This window comes from Octopus bimaculoides, chromosome 12 (genome assembly GCF_046866305.1).
Source record: "Octopus bimaculoides isolate indiv1 chromosome 12, ASM4686630v1, whole genome shotgun sequence".
In the NCBI taxonomy this organism is placed as follows: domain Eukaryota; kingdom Metazoa; phylum Mollusca; class Cephalopoda; order Octopoda; family Octopodidae; genus Octopus; species Octopus bimaculoides.
Window position 1 is genome coordinate 9707636 of NC_142939.1, and position 21173 is coordinate 9728808.

General features: G+C 37.4%; 1 protein-coding gene across 27 annotated transcripts in view; it reads right to left on the minus strand.

Moving 5' to 3' along the window:
- The window catches only part of LOC106876775 (uncharacterized), a 105183-nt gene extending 89123 nt beyond the window's left edge, over positions 1–16060 (minus strand). For 7 of the 27 annotated variants that reach the window (XM_014925466.3, XM_014925474.3, XM_014925481.3 and 4 more), the window contains exon 1: positions 15258–15370. Coding sequence is in view for 1 of the 27 variants with exons in the window: in XM_014925465.3 (XP_014780951.2) it covers position 13138 (1 nt within the window). In the remaining 26 variants the exon portion in view is untranslated. Of the gene's footprint in view, positions 1–13137; positions 15371–15528 lie in introns of those variants that run through there. The other 20 variants (XM_089360807.1, XM_014925476.3, XM_089360805.1 and 17 more) reach the window with 12 other exon arrangements.
- Between the last annotated feature and the right edge of the window lie 5113 nt (positions 16061–21173).

Genomic DNA, 21173 nt, shown 5'->3' on the forward strand with positions numbered 1-21173 from the left:
GAGTGTAGTGGGTGCTTTTACGTGTCACCCGCACGAAGGCCAGTCAGGCGGTACTGGCAATGGCCACGCTCAAAAATGTGTATTTTATGTGCCACCCGCACAAGAGCCAGTCCAGGGGCACTGGCAACGATCTCGCTCGAAAATCCTACGAAGGCCAGTCAGGCGGTACTGGCAACGGCCACGCTCAAAATGGTGTATTTTATGTGCCACCCGCACAAGAGCCAGTCCAGGGGCACTGGCAACGATCTCGCTCGAAAATCCTACGAAGGCCAGTCAGGCGGTACTGGCAATGGCCACGCTCAAAATGGTGTATTTTATGTGCCACCCGCACAAGAGCCAGTCCAGGGGCACTGGCAACGATCTCGCTCGAAAATCCTACGAAGGCCAGTCACGCGGTACTGGCAACGGCCACGCTCAAAATGGTGTATTTTATGTGCCACCCGCACAAGAGCCAGTCCAGGAGCACTGGCAACGATCTCGCTCGAAAATCCTACGAAGGCCAGTCACGCGGTACTGGCAACGGCCACGCTCAAAATGGTGTATTTTATGTGCCACCCGCACAAGAGCCAGTCCAGGGACACTGGCACGATCTCGCTCGAATAAAGCTTTTATCCAGGATGGCATTGATTTCTCATCTCCTTAATGTATTCCATCAACAGCTAAACACAAGCCACCATTTAAGCTTTGCAAAGTGTTTTGGCGATATTTACATTTTACGCATTACCTGTTGACAGCTAAAGTGACTTGTCGACTGCAAGAGTCGACTGTCATGTTCAAGGATGCAGACATGACACAATACCAACTGGAAGGCCATTAGAAATACAATCAACTGCAGAGTGCTAGTATTTTATATGAAGGCTTTACCACTTGGCAACATAGTTTAGTATTTGTTCTACAACCTAGATACTCAGACATTCATTCTCCCGAGTGTAACAATGAAGTAATTACTAATCAATAAATACGAGTAATGGAGTTACTGTAATCAACTACAGCCCGAAATAGAATGCCCCAGCATGGCTACAGCCTAGTGATTGAAATTAGTAAGAGAAAAATTTCAGACACAGGTTCAAGGCCAGGAAGTTGCAGTGGTGGAGTTCAGCTGATGAAATCAAACCCCGATAAGTTAACAAGCTTGGTATAGTCTTCTGACCTGTTTATTCCTATCAAACCATCCAACCCATGCCAGCATGGAAAATGGATGCTAAATGATGATGATGATGATGGTGATGATGACGACGACGACGATGACGATGATGATTCTGAAAGAATGAATGGTAAAGTTGGCTTTGGCAGGATTTGAACTCAGAATGTAAACAACCAGAATACTGTGAAGTGTTTTGTCTGACACTTTGATGATTCTATTAATTCACTCCACCCCCCACTCCCCTCTCACAAAAAAAAACATCAAATAACGAAAGTGTGAGGATCGATTAACATTTCCTTTGGCTTCTGCTTAATACTTAATGGGTAACAGCGAACAGGATGAGATGACATGGAAAAGGGATTTGTAAAAGAGTACCAAACTAACTAGAATCGTCAAAAGAAATTTGGTGGCCAACACTCTTGATATCCAATCTTTTCATGCAGATAAAGCTTCAATTGATATATATATATATATATATATATATATATATATATACGTCGTCGTTCGTCGTTGGCACTTCGTCGCTTACGACGTCGAGGGTTCCAGTTGATCCGATCAACGGAACAGCCTGCTCGTGAAATTAACGTGCAAGTGGCTGAGCACTCCACAGACACGTGTACCCTTAACGTAGTTCTCAGAGGTATTCAGCGTGACACAGAGTGTGATAAGGCTGACCCTTTGAATTACAGGCACAACAGAAACAGGAAGTAAGAGTGAGAGAAAGTTGTGGTGAAAGAGTATAGCAGGGTTCGCCACCATCCTCTGCCGGAGCCTCGTGGAGCTTTAGGTGTTTTTGCTCATTAAACACTCACAACGCCCGGTCTGGGAATCGAAACCGCGATCCTATGACCACGAGTCCGCTGCCCTAACCACTGGGCCATTGCGCCTCCACTTCACGCACATACATACATACATACAAGAACTCCATAAAAATATATATATATACTTCAACTTGTATACATTTGGGGCGATCTTACGGTACGAGTCCTAAATATCGGTCTTTTCCGTAAAAAGTGTCTTCGGCGATGTTTACCAAAGATCGGCCTTTTCCGTAACACCCGAACGATCTTCACTACGGGGTTAGGGTTTTAGTGTCAGGGTTAGGGTTTTAGGGTTTCGGTTAAGGAGTTCCATCCCTAACCCTAACCCTAAAACCCTAACCCTCCCTTCAAAATAAATCGCGCTCTCTGTATGTCTTTCGCTTTTATGACTTCGTTTCCCTGTTTCTCTCCAACACTTTTTACGGAAAAGGCCGATCTTTGGTAAAGATCGCCGAAGACACTTTTTACGGAAAAGGCCGATATTTAGGACTCGTACCGTAAGATCGCCACATTTGGTGTGAATATGGAATCTAGTGAGACTATCTTTCGATTTGTAAACAAAAGTTTTTGAGAAATTAGTTAGGTAAATAGATGGAAAGGTGGATGGAGGCACAGACATGTGCTTAAGAAGCTCTCTTTGTAACCCAGTGGTTTCAAGTTCAGTCCCACAGCACGTTATCTTCTACTATAGCCCCGGGTCAACCAATGCTCCATGACTGAAAACGTCATGTATCGGTCCATCCGCTCGCCATCAAATAAATGAATTATGTATTTCTCAGATAGATGTATTTCTCCATAAATTGAATTTGTAATGATATTTAGATCAAGTAAGTGGGGTAGAAAGTTAGCAAAAGTCTTTTTTAGAAAATTAATCGATGTAATTGTGCAACAAAATCGAAAATATAGGCTATTATAGGCACAGTATTCATATATTATTCAAATTAGTCATGATTAATTGATTAAGAAATAAATATTTCATATTAAACAAACATAGTTGTAAATAAACCAAACATTTCTGTAAAATAAACGAAAGGTGGGGTCTGTTCAAGGGAAGCAACCCGTTTAATATATTTTAGTCATGATGGATTATGCCCCTTGGTATAATTCTGCTCTGACGAACAAGCCTGGAGAACATTGTAGTTGAAGTCGCGGATGGGGACGAATAGATTTTAACAAACCTAGCTGACTCAATGATTAACCGAACGATTAATCAAACAATCGATTATGTAATTGACTAAATGGTTAACCAGTTGAAAAGTAGAAATAAAAAAGTGAAATAGAACCAGAGCGTGTGTTTATTGTTGGCATAATAACCCACCCGAGGCACATGAGTTCACATCAAAATACTTGCAAACCAAACACAAAAGCGTGACCATCCCCACCGCCGACTTCCAGAAAAACAGATATTTTTTTAATGAAGTTGCTACAAATACCTCGAGGATGGTACAGACTATATCGGAACTTAATGTGTCCCCATTAAAAAACAACAATGTATGTATGTATATGTGGAGATTTTTATGTTTTGTTTTATGTGTGTATTCTCGTGCCCATACTCGCATACATAGACGTACTCATATATACTTATATGATAAACTTCTGGAAAGTTTTACAGACTTTTACAGTTCCAATGATGGATTGTATCTGTAGTCTTCGAATCAGCTTTCTGGTTTGTTTGTATGTATGAATGTATCCATCACGTATATATCTACAAAATGTAGCTTAAAATTTTGAAAAGATTATGTAATGTAAGTGTGTATGTGTGCACGCCCACCAATTTTTTTTTTTTTTTTTTTCATATTAAATTCCGATATAATCGTAATCTAAATTATATCAAAGGTATTTGTAGAAAATTTCATCAAAAAAATATTCATTTTTCTGGAAACCAAAAGCGAATGATTGCAATTTGGGAGTGAAAAGGGATACGATGTAGAGAGGGGTTTGAGCTTTTTGTGAAAATAATAGGGGTTAATACGAAGTGAAACAGTTTCATCCGTGACACCAAATTCACTTTCGATAGGAGCTTAACCAGCAAGTTCTTGTGGTAATAGCTTCATTCTTGGCCATGTTCTATTATAGGTATAGTATTCATATATTATTCAAATTAGTCATGGTTAATTGATTAAGAAATATTTCATATTAAGAAACATAGTTGTAAATAAATCATAAAATTTTCTGTAAAATAAACGAAAGGTGGTGTCTGTTCAAGGGAAGCAACCCGTTTAATATATTTTAGTCATAATGGATTATGTAAAGGGTTGTGCAAAATATGTTAAACCCTACCTCCGTGAATGACTGATACATAATTCAGTGATATCCTCCCCATCTTCCCACCCCAGTAATCAATGAATGGTTAAGCTATATAAAAACCAATCTCTTTAAGGCTGGAAGATGCTATGGCTAATGTTTATGACATTCATATTCATAGCACTGCTGAATGATCGTAACTTTGTGTTGAGATCAGTTAACCAGCTCTGATGTCTTCACTTCTGCTACCAATTCTACTTAGAATAAATAGCATTATAACAGATAGAAGTTTAACAAAAACCGTAATAATCCTCATACTAGATATCTTTTTAGTATTTACTTTCTACATTCAAATTTAGATAGATAGATATATAGATAGATGTGTGTGTGTGTGTGCGTGTAAGATATACCTAAAAAAAACAAAGAAAATGAAACAGACAGACATGTTCTGCATCTGTGTATAAATATGGAAGTTCTAAATTTTTTTTCTTTGCAAATATTTTTTCTTATTTTTAAGTTCCATTTCATTCTACAATTTATAATTTTTTCAAAAATCAATTACTGTATTAAATCTTGTTGCTTCTTCTTTATTAGACAGGAGTGGTCTGAACTAGAACTTAAACTAAAAACACATTTCTTTTATTGTATAAATCTAAATTTAGGTTTTCTCTATGCAAATGATTATCCTTCACCTGTTTCACACACACACACATACAGAGAGAGACAGAGAAAGAGATACATATATATATATATATATATATATATATATATATATATATATATATATATATATATATGTCTATTTACATAATATCAAGGTCTCTTTCTTTTGTTGTCTTACCATCACTATTAATATATATGTATATATATGTATATATATAGAGCCATAACACACACACACATATACAAACAAATGAAAAGAAGAAAAAGACAAAGAAAATTCTTTAACACATCTTTAATTATATGGCTAGATGGCCTTTATAGTGTGTGCTCAGTTCTTTAATCGTGCCAGTGGCACTATTGAGGCAGTGTGTCCAGGTGGTCCCTTGGAACAGAAGAGCAAAGAATGTGGATGTGAGTTTGTATGGGGGAAGGGGTGCAAGGGATAAGGGAAACGGGAGCAGAGAGATAAAGAACTTCTGTGAAGAATGGTTTAGGACTGAATGGTGGACGGAGGGAGGAAGACTAGCAAAAGGATAGTAATAATGGTAGGGTTGACAGTGGGGAGAACAAGAGAGAGGGGTGATGTGTGTTTGGATAGGCTGGAGCAGAGACAGAAAGAGAGATAGACAAGCACAGAGCATGAGGAGAGATAGGTTGGTGGTCCAGTGGGAGCGAAAAGGATTATTAATTTAATGTAGGTGCAGGAGTGGCTATGTGGTAAGTAGCTTGCTTACCAACCACATGGTTCTGGGTTCAGTCCCACTGTGTGGCATCTTGGGCAAGTGTCTTCTACTATAGCCTCAGGCCGACCAAAGCCTTGTGAGTGGATTTGGTAGACGGAAACGGAAAAAGAAGCCCGTCGTATATATGTATATATATATATGTGTGTGTATATATGTTTGTGTGTCTGTGTTTGTCCCCCCAACATCGCTTGACAACCGATGCTGGTGTGCTTACGTCCCCGTAACTTAGCGGTTCGGCGAAACAGACCGATAGAATAAGTACTAGGCTTACAAAGAATAAGTCCTGGGGTCTATTTGCTCGACTAAAGGCGGTGCTCTAGCATGGCCGTAGTCAAATGACTGAAACAAGTAAAAGAGTAAAAGCGTAAATGAATTATAAATAACTGCCTAGAAACCCGCTGAGTTTAACACTGTGTAATATGTTGAATAAACCGATGCAATGGTTTTGTGCTACATCCGCCCAGTATAACAAAACCTCTACAAAATTAACTTACGACCAAGCTCTAACTTCACGCCATTATATCTTATTTGTTTTTTGGGGGGTTTTTTTCTGGCCTATTTCACATTTCTTCAAAATTTATTTACTCCGTTTTGTAAGGGAACTAACCGCGTTAGCAAATTTATCAATTATCTCCCTTCGAACTTTTTTCCTACCCAAGACAATATTTATACAAACGTACTTGCGTTTCAAGACATGACTCAACTCGAAAAACGACGTAAAGCGAAAGATCATTAAAAAAAATTTATTACCTTATACTTGCTTTAATAAATGGTTTGTACATATTTTCAAATATTTTATTTGATTTTCCACTTCAGTATTAATTTTAGGTCTGTTTTTTTTTTTGTTTTTTTTAAATTTTTATGCTTTTAAATACGTTCACTGAGTCTGATAAATCGACTGAAGTTGAGATCTATTCTTTTCCACTAATTCATAAAAAAAAAATTTTTTTATAAAAAACAGAGCGAGTAAGTCTCGAAAAAGGATCTTTTCTGTTTGATTCACAGTTTCTGAAACTTTAAAATTCAGTGGAAATTTTCAACTTCAGTAAATTGGTGTAATTTTTCACGCTGCATCTGATGTTATTCATTCATTCCAGAAAGACTTCAGAAAAATGTTACAGAGGTTTAAATGTTGATTATTTTTACCCAGTCAGAAAACCGGAATTGGAAGCTGGTATTTTTTGTGTGATAACTTTTATTAGATAAGATAAAGGCAATATATTACGACGACAAAAAGTTGTAAGAAGTTTTGCAGTTTTAAGTAAGTTTCAATGAATAAAGTCATGTGAAACGTTGGAACAGGAAATATAACAAGGAAATATCCTCAACGAGATTTTTTTTTTTTTTTTGCGAAAAATTACAAAAGAACAAACTGGACATTATACTACTGTAGCTCAGTTCATGTAAACAAAAGCGGAAATTCAAATCCGAAAGTTTGAGAGACATTAGGACAGTGTTTCTCACGTACGTCTGTTAGAGTGGGTTGTGAAAATTTTGGCAAGTGACTTGAGGGCACACTTGTCAACCCTAAGCCTGTCTTTGGACACTGAAATGAAGAATGAATATCATTGCCAGGCAATATTTATACGTAAACCATGGGGATCGATGTAGCTACGACCAATCAGCGTCACGAGTGAGGAATCGGCATTTGTTAGGCGTTTATTTCTCTGTTTCAATATCTATTGTCCAGTGTCAAACGTCTATAGAAACAGTAGTCAACTCCGCTCACTATTGTCGATTGATGCTTGGAATCTCTTTCTTTCTACGCTGTGCAAAAATCGTCATCCCTATCGCTTCATCATTTTCTTAGATTTTGTGTTAGTCCTTTTTAAAATGAGTAAACAAAGCGCAAGAAGAAGACTCGTCAATATTCGGTGGAGTTTTTGAAGTTTGAGTTTATTCTCGATGAGCATGATGAGTGTAAACAGTTCTGCTTATTGTGTCATCAGAAAACGAGCAGTGAATCAATGAAGGCAGGCTAAAAGCGCACTTGAGGATAAGGCATCCCAACAATTCTAATTCAGATTTGGAGTACTTCAAATCACTGAAAGAAAATTTTGAAAACTGAACAAAACTCACTTCATTATTTGCTGCACAACATGCATCCCACATTCGTGCCCTCGAAGCCAGCTATGAAATCTCCCTGCTTATAGCAAAACATGGAAAGAATCATATTATGGAAGAGTAACTGATTAAACCAGCCATCTCAATATTCTTAAAAACTGTGCAACAAAAAGGTGATAGAGATGTCAGGGTCATGCCACTCGGTAATAACACTGTCTCCAACAGAATTGATGAAATGGAGCAAGATGTTGAGAACCAGCTTATTGAGACATTAAAATTACAAGAATTCTCATTACAAATAGATGAATCTACATTTCAGGACAGTGAGACCCTGTTATTGATTTATGTGAAATATATTGAGCACAAGGCTTTTCAGGAAGAGATGTTGTTTTGCACATCATTGGAAACCACAACTGCAAAGCATGTCAAGTAAACAGTAAGTCGACCTCTACCAGCAAATGATGGTAGTGATGACGCAAAATTTGGTTTATATTTTCAGTTGAATGCCACATTAGAAGAAATACCAGCATATCTACACAAGTGTGCTCCTCCATCACTTTGTTTCCTCATGACTTCCAGAAAAGTGGATATTTTTAACACATTTACATTACTTGGATGCAAACAAAATACCAAAAGAAAACTTATTGTTATGCACAGCAGACGATGCACCTGCTATGATGGGCAAGAAAACAGGATGCTTAAAAATGATGAAGGATGAAAATCCAAACATGATGATTGTCCATTGCGTTATACACTGACAAAACTTGGTTGCCAAGACACTGTCCCCTATTCTTAACGAGATTCAACAAGCTGTGATCAAGTGTGTCAATAGCATTAAAGCAAATCCCAAAACCGAATGTCTTTTGAAGCAGTTTTGTATAAATCAAAGTGCCAAGTATGTTCAATTATCGCTTCATACAGAAGAAAGGTGGTTATCAAGTGGAAATAGCTTAAAAAGATTCATGGAATTATTTGATCAGCTTAATGACTTTCTCAATGATGGAGTTAGGGTTTAGGGTTTAAAGTTAGAATTAGGGGTTAGAGTTTAGGGCTTAGGGTTGGGGGTTAGGATTACAATTAGGGTTTAGAGTTTAGAGTTGGTGCTTAGGTCAGTCTGACCAGTGGATAACCTGGGATTAATCAATTAGGGACCTATTTTTAGTGAACATTTTATCAAACTTTTTTCCAGAACAAGTGAATAACAAAATCAGATTCAGGGTGAGAAATTACATCAATTTACCATGTTTAGAAAAAAGTACATTTGTAGCAAAACAAAAACGAGCAGACATCTTGGATTGTTACTATGGAAACAGGCATTAAAATTAACCAAGATTTGTAAACTTTAAAAGCTATTAACTTTTATTTAATTTATGGCAAAAATGAATTTCATTAACATGATTAGCATACAAAACTACATCAATACACTGAATTTGAAATCAATTAGAAAAATCAAAAGAATTGAAAACTGTGAACCAAACAAAAAATCCCATGAAAAGTCATAAGTCAAGATATGCCTATATATCATCATCATCGTCATCATCATTTAACATTCACTTTTCCATTGTGCATGGGTCAGATGGAATTGGTTGAGGCAGATTTTCTACAGCCAGATGCTCTTCCTGTTGCCAAACCTCACCTATTTCCCATGGCTAGACATATTTTTCATGCAAGACTGGAAACAAATAACATCACTTGTAAGACAGCAAGATCATTTACAACCATCATGTGATGTCAAGACAAAGGCACACACACACACACACACACACACACACATATTATTCTGTGTCTGAGGTGTGTCATTCTCTTTTAGTGCCTTATTACTCAACACACTCACTGGTTTGATTTCCACTCATTTACTTATTTATATTTTCTAAAATTTTCGTTGCATCTTGTAACCTTTTCAGTAGTCATTAGCTCTGTTCGTTATCAGAGATGTGTTCTTTTTGTTTGTTTGTTTGTTTGTGCACATGTGTGTGTGTGTGTCAGTGTGCATGAACACATAAACACACACATAAACATGCAGATACATACAAACGTACACACATGCATACAAACGCATACATCTGAAGTGTATTTACTCTTTACTCTTTTACTTGTTTCAGTCATTTTGACTGCGGCCATGCTGGAGCACCGTCTTTAGTCGAGCAAATCGACCCCAGGACTTATTCTTTGTAAGCCTAGTACTTATTCTATCGGTCTCTGTTGTCGAACTGCTAAGTTACGGGGACGTAAACACACCAGCATCGGTTGTCAAGCAATGTTGGGGGTCAAACACATACATACATACATATATTTGCCAGTGCCCCTGGACTGGCCCTTGTGCGGGTGACACATGAAATGTTTCGAGCGGGATCGTTGCCAGTGCCCATAGACTGGCTAATGTGCGGGAGACACATGAAATCTTTCGAGCGAGATCGATGCCAGTGCCCCTGGACTGGCTCATGTGCGGGCGACACATGAAATCTTTCGAGCGAGATCGTTGCCGGTGCCCCTGGGCCGGCTTGCGGGTGACACATGAGGTTTTTCGAGCGAGGTCGTTGCCGGTGCCCCTGGACTGGCTCTTGTGCGGGTGACACATGAGGCTTTTTCGAGCGGGATCGTTTGTCAGTGCCTCCGGACTGGCTCATGTGCGGGCGACACATGATATCTTTCGTGCGAGGTCGTTGCCAGTGCCCATGGACTGGCTCTTGTGCGAGTGACACATGAGGTTTTTCGAGCGAGATCGTTGCCGGTGCCCCTGGACTGGCTCTTGTGCGGGTGGCACATAAAAGACACCATTTCGAGCGTGGCCGTTTTCGTGCGGGCGACACGTAAAAGCACCCACTACACTCTCTGAGTGGTTGGCGTTAGGAAGGGCATCCAGCTGTAGAAACTCTGCCAAATTAGATTGGAGCCTGGTGTTGCCATCCGGTTTTACTAGTCCTCAGTCAAATCGTCCAACCCATGCTAGCATGGAAGGCGGACGTTAAACGATGATGATGATATATATATGATGGGCTTCTTTCACACACAAGGCTTTGGTCAGCCCAAGTCTATAGTAGAAGACACTTGCCCAAGGTTCCACACAGTGGGACTGAACCTGGAACCATGTGGTTGGTAAGCAAGCTACTTACCACACAACCACTCCTGCACCTATTTGTAGAAACTTTCATTAAAAAATATCCATTTTCTGAAAGTTACGAAGAAACAAATTCAGAGATGGGAGGTGCATACTTGTGTAGTTTTGCCGAAACACTTAATGACTGTAATTTATATGGAATAACTTCAATGCCAAGTTCAGATAAGAAAAGGATAAAACAGAAACTATTATTGACTTAAGGATGTTAACAGACAATGAATCATAATTCCTGGAATTCTGTGCCTAGTTTCATTTTCTGCATAACCATGAATTTTTTTTGAATTTTTTGTAATTTGATACATAGGAAAACCTAGAGTGAGTCAGAGCTTTAAAAATGAAAGTGACTTCTCCTGTATTTATTTTGTTATGTGTGTTCGTTGTATAGAGTGAAGTTGAAAGCAAAGCAAACAGCGACTGCAATGGCTTTATCAACAGAAACGCTACTCACGGAAACATTTTGGATGGGGTGTGACAGATATGAAGATGCAAGGAGATCCGTAGACACCTTGTTTTTAAACGAACCAAAAGACTCAGCAGCAGTGTAAGAGGCAGGAGAATACGAATGCCATGGGACACATAAAGTCATCCTTTTCTTTTCTTATGCAGGTATTATGACAGTGGAGGTGCATGGCACAGAGAGAGAGAGAGAGAGAGAGAGAAGTGGTTATGATAATCGGTTGCCGATCAATATGGTCGTGAGTTCGATTACCGGTGACACGTTGCTGTGTCCTTGATGCAAGACACTTTATTTCATGTTGCTCCAGTCCTCTCAGCTGGCAAAAACGAGCAGTATCTATATTACAAAGGGCCAGCTATGTCACGCTGAATTTCCCCGGAGAACTACATTAAAAGGGTAATCTTCAAGTTTAGGGGGATAAAAAAATAAATAAAAATATTCAAGGGAAATAACTGAACGACTTACCAGTATTATCCGTTTTCTTCTAGCTGTTTATAAATAAATCACACCCTAACCCTAACCCTAATGTCAATCAAATCACGTGTGATTTATTTATAAACAGAGATGTACGGAGAATACTGGTAAGACGTTCAGTTACTTCCCTTGAATTTTTTTATTTATTTTTTTATCCCCCTAAACTTGAAGATTACCCATTAAAAGTACGTGTATCTGTGGAGTGCTCAGCCACTTCCACATTAATTTCACCAGCAGGTTGTTCGGTTGATCGGATCAGCTGGAACCCTTGCTGTCGTAACTGATGGAGTGCCAGTATTACGACGGTGAATAAACAGACCTCAGATTGGTGGTGATTGGTGACATCCATTCTCCGAGTATCGTAAACAATAGTTGCTATTTATACAATAAAGAGCACAGCTGTGAATGAACTGCTTGTAGGTTTGAAGGTTATAAGCTTTGGAAGGATAGCATTAGTCACCCACTTAATATATCGAATTAATCAGAGATGAAGCACGTTTAATAATAAAAGTAGTCTCTCGATCCAACCGGCACAGATGATTTGTTTATAGTAATCAAATGCTTGTGCTGCATATTACCTCACTTCCTCTATCAAATAGACATTACCTGTTCAGGTGTACAAGTGTGTCACACGCCATACGGTGAAATGATCGCAGAGTAATGCGAAATGAAGTGTTTTACGCGAGAACACAACGCACCGCCTGGTCCGGGAGAAGAACCCACGATTTCACACTCGAAACCACTGGGTCACGCGCCAAAGATAATCAGTGCATAAGTGGGAAAGTTTTGATAAGTTTAGCTACCTTAGTACTAAAGGATCCAGGGACTGAGACGGTGTTGTTTGCTGAGAAGATAGCAGGTGTCCCTAACGAAGCAGTGGCTAGACTTAGTGGGAGGCCAGAGTTGGTAATGACGAGTAAAGAGCGTCTTTGGGGATTTTACATTTTTACGAAACATTTAAAGTTAGATACAGAAATAAAATCAAAAATTTTAAAAAGCTTAATGATAATTAAAATAAAGATATTTAAAGCTACGCTTGATTTATCAGTGGAAAGACATGAGAGCGATTTGGTCTGTTTTGTTTACAGCAATAATGAAATACAATTTTTTACAAATGACAGTAAAATGTAATTTTTAACGAGGTATCTAAACATTTATAAAAATTCGACAAAATAGAAGTAAACAAAACTGAAAAAAAAGTTTTCATTCATTTAAAAACAACATTACAATTTATTTACAAATTTCCCCTTTAATCCCACATGTAGTTTATAATTCAACATTAATAGTTCAGCGTTTATAACTTCGCATTTTGTTTAAAACTATTTTCCTGTAATAAAAGAAATAAAATAAAATACCATGTTTATGAAATTATATCCTAAACTGTAAATATTTAAAAGAATGTAACTTACTTCCTCATCGGCACCAGCGGCGTAATTAAACTGAACTAGCTAAAAGAGCAGTCATCGAAAGTGGTTCCAAAATCCGGTTTGTGAACATAAACATATCGACAAGAATTCTTTCATATCGAAACGTTCTGTTGTGGATAGAATGTTCTAAAATCTGTTTACTTTTCACTACTTTACGACGGTAAACTGTATGTTAACCAAATATGATGTATGTGATTCATTTTAATTTCGAATTATAAACATTCATTTAGAAACAATCCCGTATCATGTTTTAAGATCCACATTAAACAATGACGTCAAAAAGGAAAAAAAGGCAATTCACTCTTTAATTAGATACTTAATTAGATATCAAACTAATAATTCCGACATAAAGGAGAATTAAATTTACACCATCATTAGTTTCTTCTCCAAAAATAAAGTCCTCTGCTATACATACACCCTTATAGCCAAAACATCAAGAAAACTATTTCGACATTCTTCAAATTTCTTTTTATTCCAATATTCGGGTTGTATTTTGTTCTTATACCCAAGACTAGCTGCACTGCACAGTTCGTTCTATTTTCAATAATGCAAATTATTCTATACAATTATTTTAAAAACCGGAAAGCTACTCTTTTTTTGAACAACAACGTCGTTGTTACGAATTTTCAATGATGAATAGATATCATTGTTTTTGTTTTTGAGGTTTTAGATCCTTCGCCTCTGTACATCGACGAAACACACAATAGACTTCCACACAGTTTCTGTCAACTAAATTACACACAAGTATGTATTGTACGTATTGTGTATTACACTCGTTGTGTATATTAATACACAATGCACATGACACTTCCCCATGGTGCCATGCTGTAGAATCGAACCCGGAACCACGCAGCTAAGTCAAAATCCCAGCTAATGGCATTATAATAGAACTTTATCTCACCTTGTGTAATCCCGAAATCCTTTTTGCTATAGTCACAATGCCTGAAATTTTGGCAGGGTGGGAGCTGATCGATTACATCGGCCCCAGTGCTAAACTCGTACTTATTTCATCGACCCGAAAGCCATGGCATACTGTTTCAATACTTTATGATACGTTTTCTCATTTTGTTTTTTAACAGCTTCATCTCGATTCTTCTGGACAACATCTTATTTTTAATCTTCCTAATTTCTATACCTGGTATCTATTTACGACTAGGTGGAGTGTGTGACTGAAAGCTATTATTTATCTATATAAACGATCCATTATATAGTCACAGGGAATCGAAACAGCGATCGAATTCTATCTGTACCATCTTCGAAGTCTTTTGGAGAAGATGAGATGATACGAGGGGAAGAAATGATATAAAGATCGAAAACAAAACAAAAGTTTACAGAACTTAATTTCTCCGTTAATGATTTTGTTTCTGCAATCTTCTTTCCATTTTCAGTCGTAGTCAGTTCACTCCACTAACGTCGCTAATGTCTTTGAGAAAAGCATGGACATTGCATAATCTCTACGATTCTTAAGTATCTGGTACTATGTGAGAATATATATATACATATACAGTACAGACATAGATAGATAGATAGATAGATAGATAGATAGATAGATAGATAGATAGATAGATAGATAGATAGATAGATAGATAGATGGATGGATAGACGGACAGACGGACGGATGGATAGATAGATAGATAGATAGACAGACAGACAGGCGGACGGATGGATAGATAGATGGGTAGATAGATAGATAGACGGACGGACGTATGGATAGATGGATAGATGGATGGATGGATAGACGGACAGACGGACGGATGGATAGGTAGATAGATAGATAGATAGATAGATAGATAGATAGATAGATAGATAGACAGACAGACAGGCGGACGGATGGGTAGATAGATAGATAGACGGACGGACGTATGGATAGATGGATAGATGGTATGATGGATGAAAAGACAGATTTAGAAAAGAGAGAGAGAACAAAGAAACTTCTGTAAATGATCAAAACAAAACAAAGAGAAATTGAGATTTTCTTATACTGTTTAGGAAAAAAAAAACTAATGTTAACTGTTGCTATTTTGTAGAACGCAGTTGGAACCTATGGAATGAAACGCAACAGGTTATGGCAGCGGTGAAGAAAGGGAAACCAGCTACTTTACCGTTCGATAATTCAAAGAAAGCGCACTTCTTGCTCGAGTCTTCAGTAGCGACTGCAGATAGGTAGTCTTACGTCATCAGTGCGAGACAACCAATGAGGTAATAGAAAGGGTAAGAGTATAAGAGAAAGAGGGAGAGAGTTGAATTAATAGCACAAAGGGGTACGTTCATAAATACCAGTTACTTCGCTCTTCCTGTTATCCTCTCGGATAACTAACATATGCACATGTACTGTGTATGTATATATATATATATATAAACAAGATATCTTACCTGATCAACATTGGGCATCTGCGTTTAGACTTTTTTTTGTTTTGTTTTATGTTTTTTATGGTGGTTTTTGTATTTTCCCCCATTTAGATACGGTTGCACAGTACTGCCTGGCAACGTATTTTCTCATTGCATTCTAATACTGCATGCACTAAGTGTGTTTGTGTGTTTGTATGTTCTCTCTCTCTCTCTCTCTCTCTCTCTCTCTCTTTACATACACACATTCACAAATATATATATACATACACACATATATACACATATATATATGCATGTATGTGGATGTCTTGAAATATCTCTCCCTGACGAAGGTCAACAAAACAATCAGGCAGATGTGCATTAGTAAGGTACTAAATAATGCTTGAATAATATGCCTTTGAAGAGTCTTTGTGGATGCTGCAAAGTGGAAGATGTCAAAGAGACAGGGATACCATCCTTTTACAAAGGATGGTATCCCTGCAGAATTGTACAAAGCTCTGAGTCAAGAGTCTTTCGAAGCATTCTATAATGCTCTTTCTCTATTGGCAAGAAATCTGAATAATTACATACCTACATACATATACAACACATGCATATATATGTATGCACACACAAACTCTTATATACGTATATGATACATACATAAGTGTGTGTTTGTGTGTGCGTGCAGATGAACTTGCACTGATACATATACATTAACACACATATGTTTGCACACTTGATATACAAATTCTTTTGGGTATATATGTCTATGGAATAGATGAAGTGAGTATAGTTAGCTGAGGAATGGCTAGAAAAAGCAAAGCTTTGGATAGAATTATTAACTTAAGACTAGTCATAAACAAAACCATTGTGGCAGTTAGCTCCATATATGCAAAGCTAGCAGACGATCAAAGGACTGCTTTTATAAATCCCTCTTACAGCCTACCTTCACAATGAATGAGGGCAATAACATTGTCACAGCTGGACATTTTAATGGACATATTAGGAAACAGCATGAGATAGTTTCTCTAGTATATATGGAGACTATGTAGATGGTATGAGAAATGAAAAAGAACAAGGCTTCTAGAGTTTTGTAATGCAAATGACCCAACTGTTTACCACTTGTATAAACTGGCCAACCATTTGATCAAACACACAAGCCAGATAGACATTATACTCACCAGGAAGCAAAATAGATAAATGGTTGTGATTACTAAGTCTGTCCACAATGAAGAATGTGTAATTCAATATCTACTAGCATTTAGTGACTCCAACCCTTTGTTTATCTAAAGTATTTTCACAAGCTTGACCTAAACACCCATGAATTTTATCAGACTTTTAATTAGCCTTTATTTCATATATATTCTGAATAAGTTACTCTGGTGGTTGAAAAAATTTGGAATGTGTACCATATATGATGCATAGACTCCAGGGATAGAGGACAGGCAAAATGTTAAAATAGAATTTAGTAATATAAATTTGTCATTATTACACTTGTATTTTCCACTGAATGTTAATGGATGGTTTCGATTTAAATCCCTTTAAAACAGTAATTTTGTATCATAGAACCAAAATGGTCCCCTGTGAGATGGCAGCAAAAGGACTAGAAAAGGAAAGTATGGAAGCTGAAAGAGTCCACTACCAATTGTAGATTCAGAAAAGTATGAGTTGATGCATATGACTGAAGAGAGGAGGAGATGCCACAGGATGACTGGCAGTCTCTATGAGACAACCAGCTTAGGGCTACAGACAAGATCTATTGATATAATAGTTGGTGCAAGGTTTCAGTCTGATGGAAAATAGAGTAGAAAGAATCATAAAAGATGAGAGACAGGCTTAGAAAAGGGTCAGAAAAGAGCAGGGCCAAGTAACTAAAAATGAAAGCTAACAGAGAATCTGAAAGAGGTTTGTCATTGTTTTGTAGCACGGGAATCAAAGATGTGAAGTGTTCTAAATTGCAGCATAGTTTACTGTAAAAAAAATCATGGCTTTGTTGGAAAGGAGTGTTTACAGAATAACAATTGTACACTTGACTTCACTTGATATCAAAAAGACAGAGACATAGAATTGCTTTTAGAAAAGATTTCTGAAGAAGAGAGAGTGGTGAGGAAGAGCCTACTTCAAGTAAATCCCACAAGAGAACGATTACTAAAATTAAGAGCCATCTGGTCAAAAGCACAATGGGAAATAAAGGCAGAATAATCAGAGAATACAGCTGAGTCATAGAGATTTGTTAGTTAGATGCCTGAAATAACTGGGACAGCAGGTTGTGTAGTAATCATTCACATAGTGAATCATGTTGTACAGGAAAACACTTAATGACTGGCATAGCATTATCTTCAACTGCTACAATGGCCATGAAACTACATATGTGTGTGTGTATATATATATATACACATACACAAGGGGGTACTGAAAAGTTTCTGGCTTTGGGTAAAAGAAAATACAGGAGGATCACTTAATTATGATTTTATTCAACTTATTCCCCTCTCAGATTCACACACATATTGCAGCAGTCGTTCAGTTTTTCTAAGCCCTGTAAAAGAACTCAGAATGTTGGGCCTCCAACCAGGCCTTTTGCAGTTCCTTAAAACCAAGAACTTTTCAGCACCCCTTCATATATGTGAATATGTATATATATACATATAACTGGCACGCCATCAGTTATGATGACAAGAGTTCCAGATCATCAAATTAACATGCAACTGGCTGAGCACTCCACAGATACACGTACCCTTAACATAGTTCTCAGGAGGATTCAGCAGGACACTGAATGTGACAAGGCTAGCCCTTTGAATTATACTTACAACACATTGGAGTGGTTGGCATTAGGAAGGGCATCCATCTATAGAAACATTGCCAGATAAAATTGGAGCCTAGTGCAGCCACTGGCTTTCCAGACCTCAGTCAGACCATCCAACTCATGCCAGCATGAAAAACGGACGTTAATTGATGATGATGACACACACACACATTTATATACAGGGTGCGGTGAATAAATTGTTGTCTAAATTACGCAAAAATGAAAATGACTCTGACGTCTCATTTTAACAGATATATTTACCAAAATGACATTAAAATATTTTGAAATACTAAAGAGTAAATTCATTCAATAAAATCGCCATTGGCTTCAACCACAGCCTCCAGACGACTTTGGAATCTCCTGCAACTCTTCTGGACGGTCTCCTTGTTTAAGTTGGTGAATGCTGCTATAATCCTTGCCTTCAGTGCACCTTTAGTGTTATAAGGAGTTTTATTGGTCTTAACTGCACTCCACAGATAATAATCAAGGGGGTTGCAGTGTGGGGAGTTAGGTGGCCAGATGTTAAAAATGATGTGGTTGCAAAATTGTCTGACAGCCATAACTGGGTTCTCCTGCTTGTGTGGCATGGAGCAGAGTCCTGTTGCGAGACATAAAGTCTTCCAGTAGCCACCCTTATGAACCAGGCAGTACTACCTCCTCCAGGCATTTGATGTAGGCCTTCGTGTTGAGTGTGAGGCCATGCAGGAAGATGAATGGCAGCATAACATTGCCATCACTAGTGATCACTCCAAACACCTTGATGTTGACTGGATGTTTGATTTTTATCACTCTCAGTACATGTTCTCAGATTGACACCCAAACACCCTGAAATGTTTGTATTGGAGCTTCCGGCACAAATGCAAGTAGTACAACATGTCATTTCCAAATTTCTGGCAGATTTGTGTCATAGTGCTGTTTTTTCTCACAGACAGTGCCCAACTGACCCTACCATACTGTGTAGCCGACAAAATCAAAAACAAACAATGTGCATGCAAAAACTGAAAAATATAAAATGGTAACAATTTACCCATTACACCCTGTGTGTGTGTGTGTGTGTGTGTGTGTGTGTGTGTGTGTGTGTGTGTGTGTGAGTCTGTGGTTGGCAAAATTGTACACACAAACACCTGTCTATGAGAGCAGTAACTCCCCATAAGAAATAACTCAGAATGTGACACATTAGCCAAACAATACCAGCACAATGTTGATGTTGTTGTTGTCGCCTGTTTAATATCCCCATGCCTCCTACATTACTTTAATCTGTTATTGTGTACAACAATGGCGCCAACAAACTTTACAACAATAGGATTAAATTGAATTGTATCATATTTGTAGTTTGTCCTGACAGTAGGTGTGCAGTGACCTGCTCCAATATTATTTCACAATAGCCATAAAAGTCATTGATTTAAATTTACAAACTAAAATAATATAGACATGAAATAATGTAGATATGAACGCATACTAAAAGAATGGGAAGAAGAAATATGATATTCTATGAAAACCCAGTTTAGTACATAAACTTATGATGATATCAGTAAATAAAAAAATAAACATAAAAATTCTACATTACAACATTTAGCAATCTAGTTATTTATGTATGCTCAAAATTTAGGAGACTCTTTTAGTATACATGCCAATGGGGAAAAAATAGTAATAATGATGATAAAGATGGTTTCAAATTTTGCCACAAGGGCAGCCATTTTGCGGGGAGTGGTTAAGTTGATAACATCAACCCCAGTTATTGACCCCGAAAGGATGAAAGGCAAAGTCGACCTTGGCAGAATTTGAACTCAGTACGTAGTAACAGATGAAATATCACTCAGCATTTCACCCGGTGTGCTAACGATTCTGCCAGCTCGCCACCTTAATAATGATGATAATAATAATAAAGGCAATTAGTAATCCTGACTCTAATGTATAGAGAATTAATGATTTTGATCCTAGCTTCCTTTTGGCTTGGTGCTCTTCCAAAGTTAGATACCCTTTCTAATACCAATCACTTTACAGAATGTGTGGGGTGCTTTTTATGTGGCACTAGTCAGTGAGTGTATAGATATTGGGTCATCCCATAAATAATGAGGTTTTTTTCTACTTCTTTTATTTTTCAATAATTGAGAGAAACAAAGTTCATTTTTAATCTAAAATACTCTTCTTCATTTTTTACATTTTGTTGTTGCATATTCCAGGTGTGGAATTTTGAAATGCAAATTTTTTTGCAGATTCGGAATCTTCGCACAAGATATTGTGGGTTCCTGTAAAAAAAAAAAAAACATCCCAAAGCGGGTGCAGTCCATTGTCTTTACTTCCGCCACTTTGTCGTATTACTGCAGGAAATTACTCTGAAAGAAATCTTTGCAGAAAGGTGAGTAGATTGATTACATTAAGTTATCACAGTTTTGTAAAATTTGACTGTTATTTGTAGCATGTGGCTAGCCTGCTTCAAAGACCTGGGGATATATGTCTTAAAATTTTTTTGTTTAAAAATTGAAATTTTACAAACAAATTTTTTTCAGAATCGTAATCTTCGTATTTTTCTACGTATTTCGCCAAAAAAAAAAAAAAAGTTTCCGGAAAAAGTGAAAACTGAAGATGGGGGTGGTGAAATTTTGAAAATGCAATTTAATTTTTTTTTTTTTTTCAGAATCGGATCCTCCATAACCAAAAACGTGGGATTCCGTAAAACACGTGTACCGAGATGCAATTCGAAAAGTCTGCCTCTTACATAGATATATAAGTGTGAACGATTCTATGTACTATACTGGATACATTTGGTGTTCGTCTGGTATATTGATTTTTTTCATTTTTATGTGTCTTGATTATGCCTGCACTGACGATTAAAAAGTGTATTTTTGTGCACTAATTAGGAAATCATATGATCTGCGGTTGA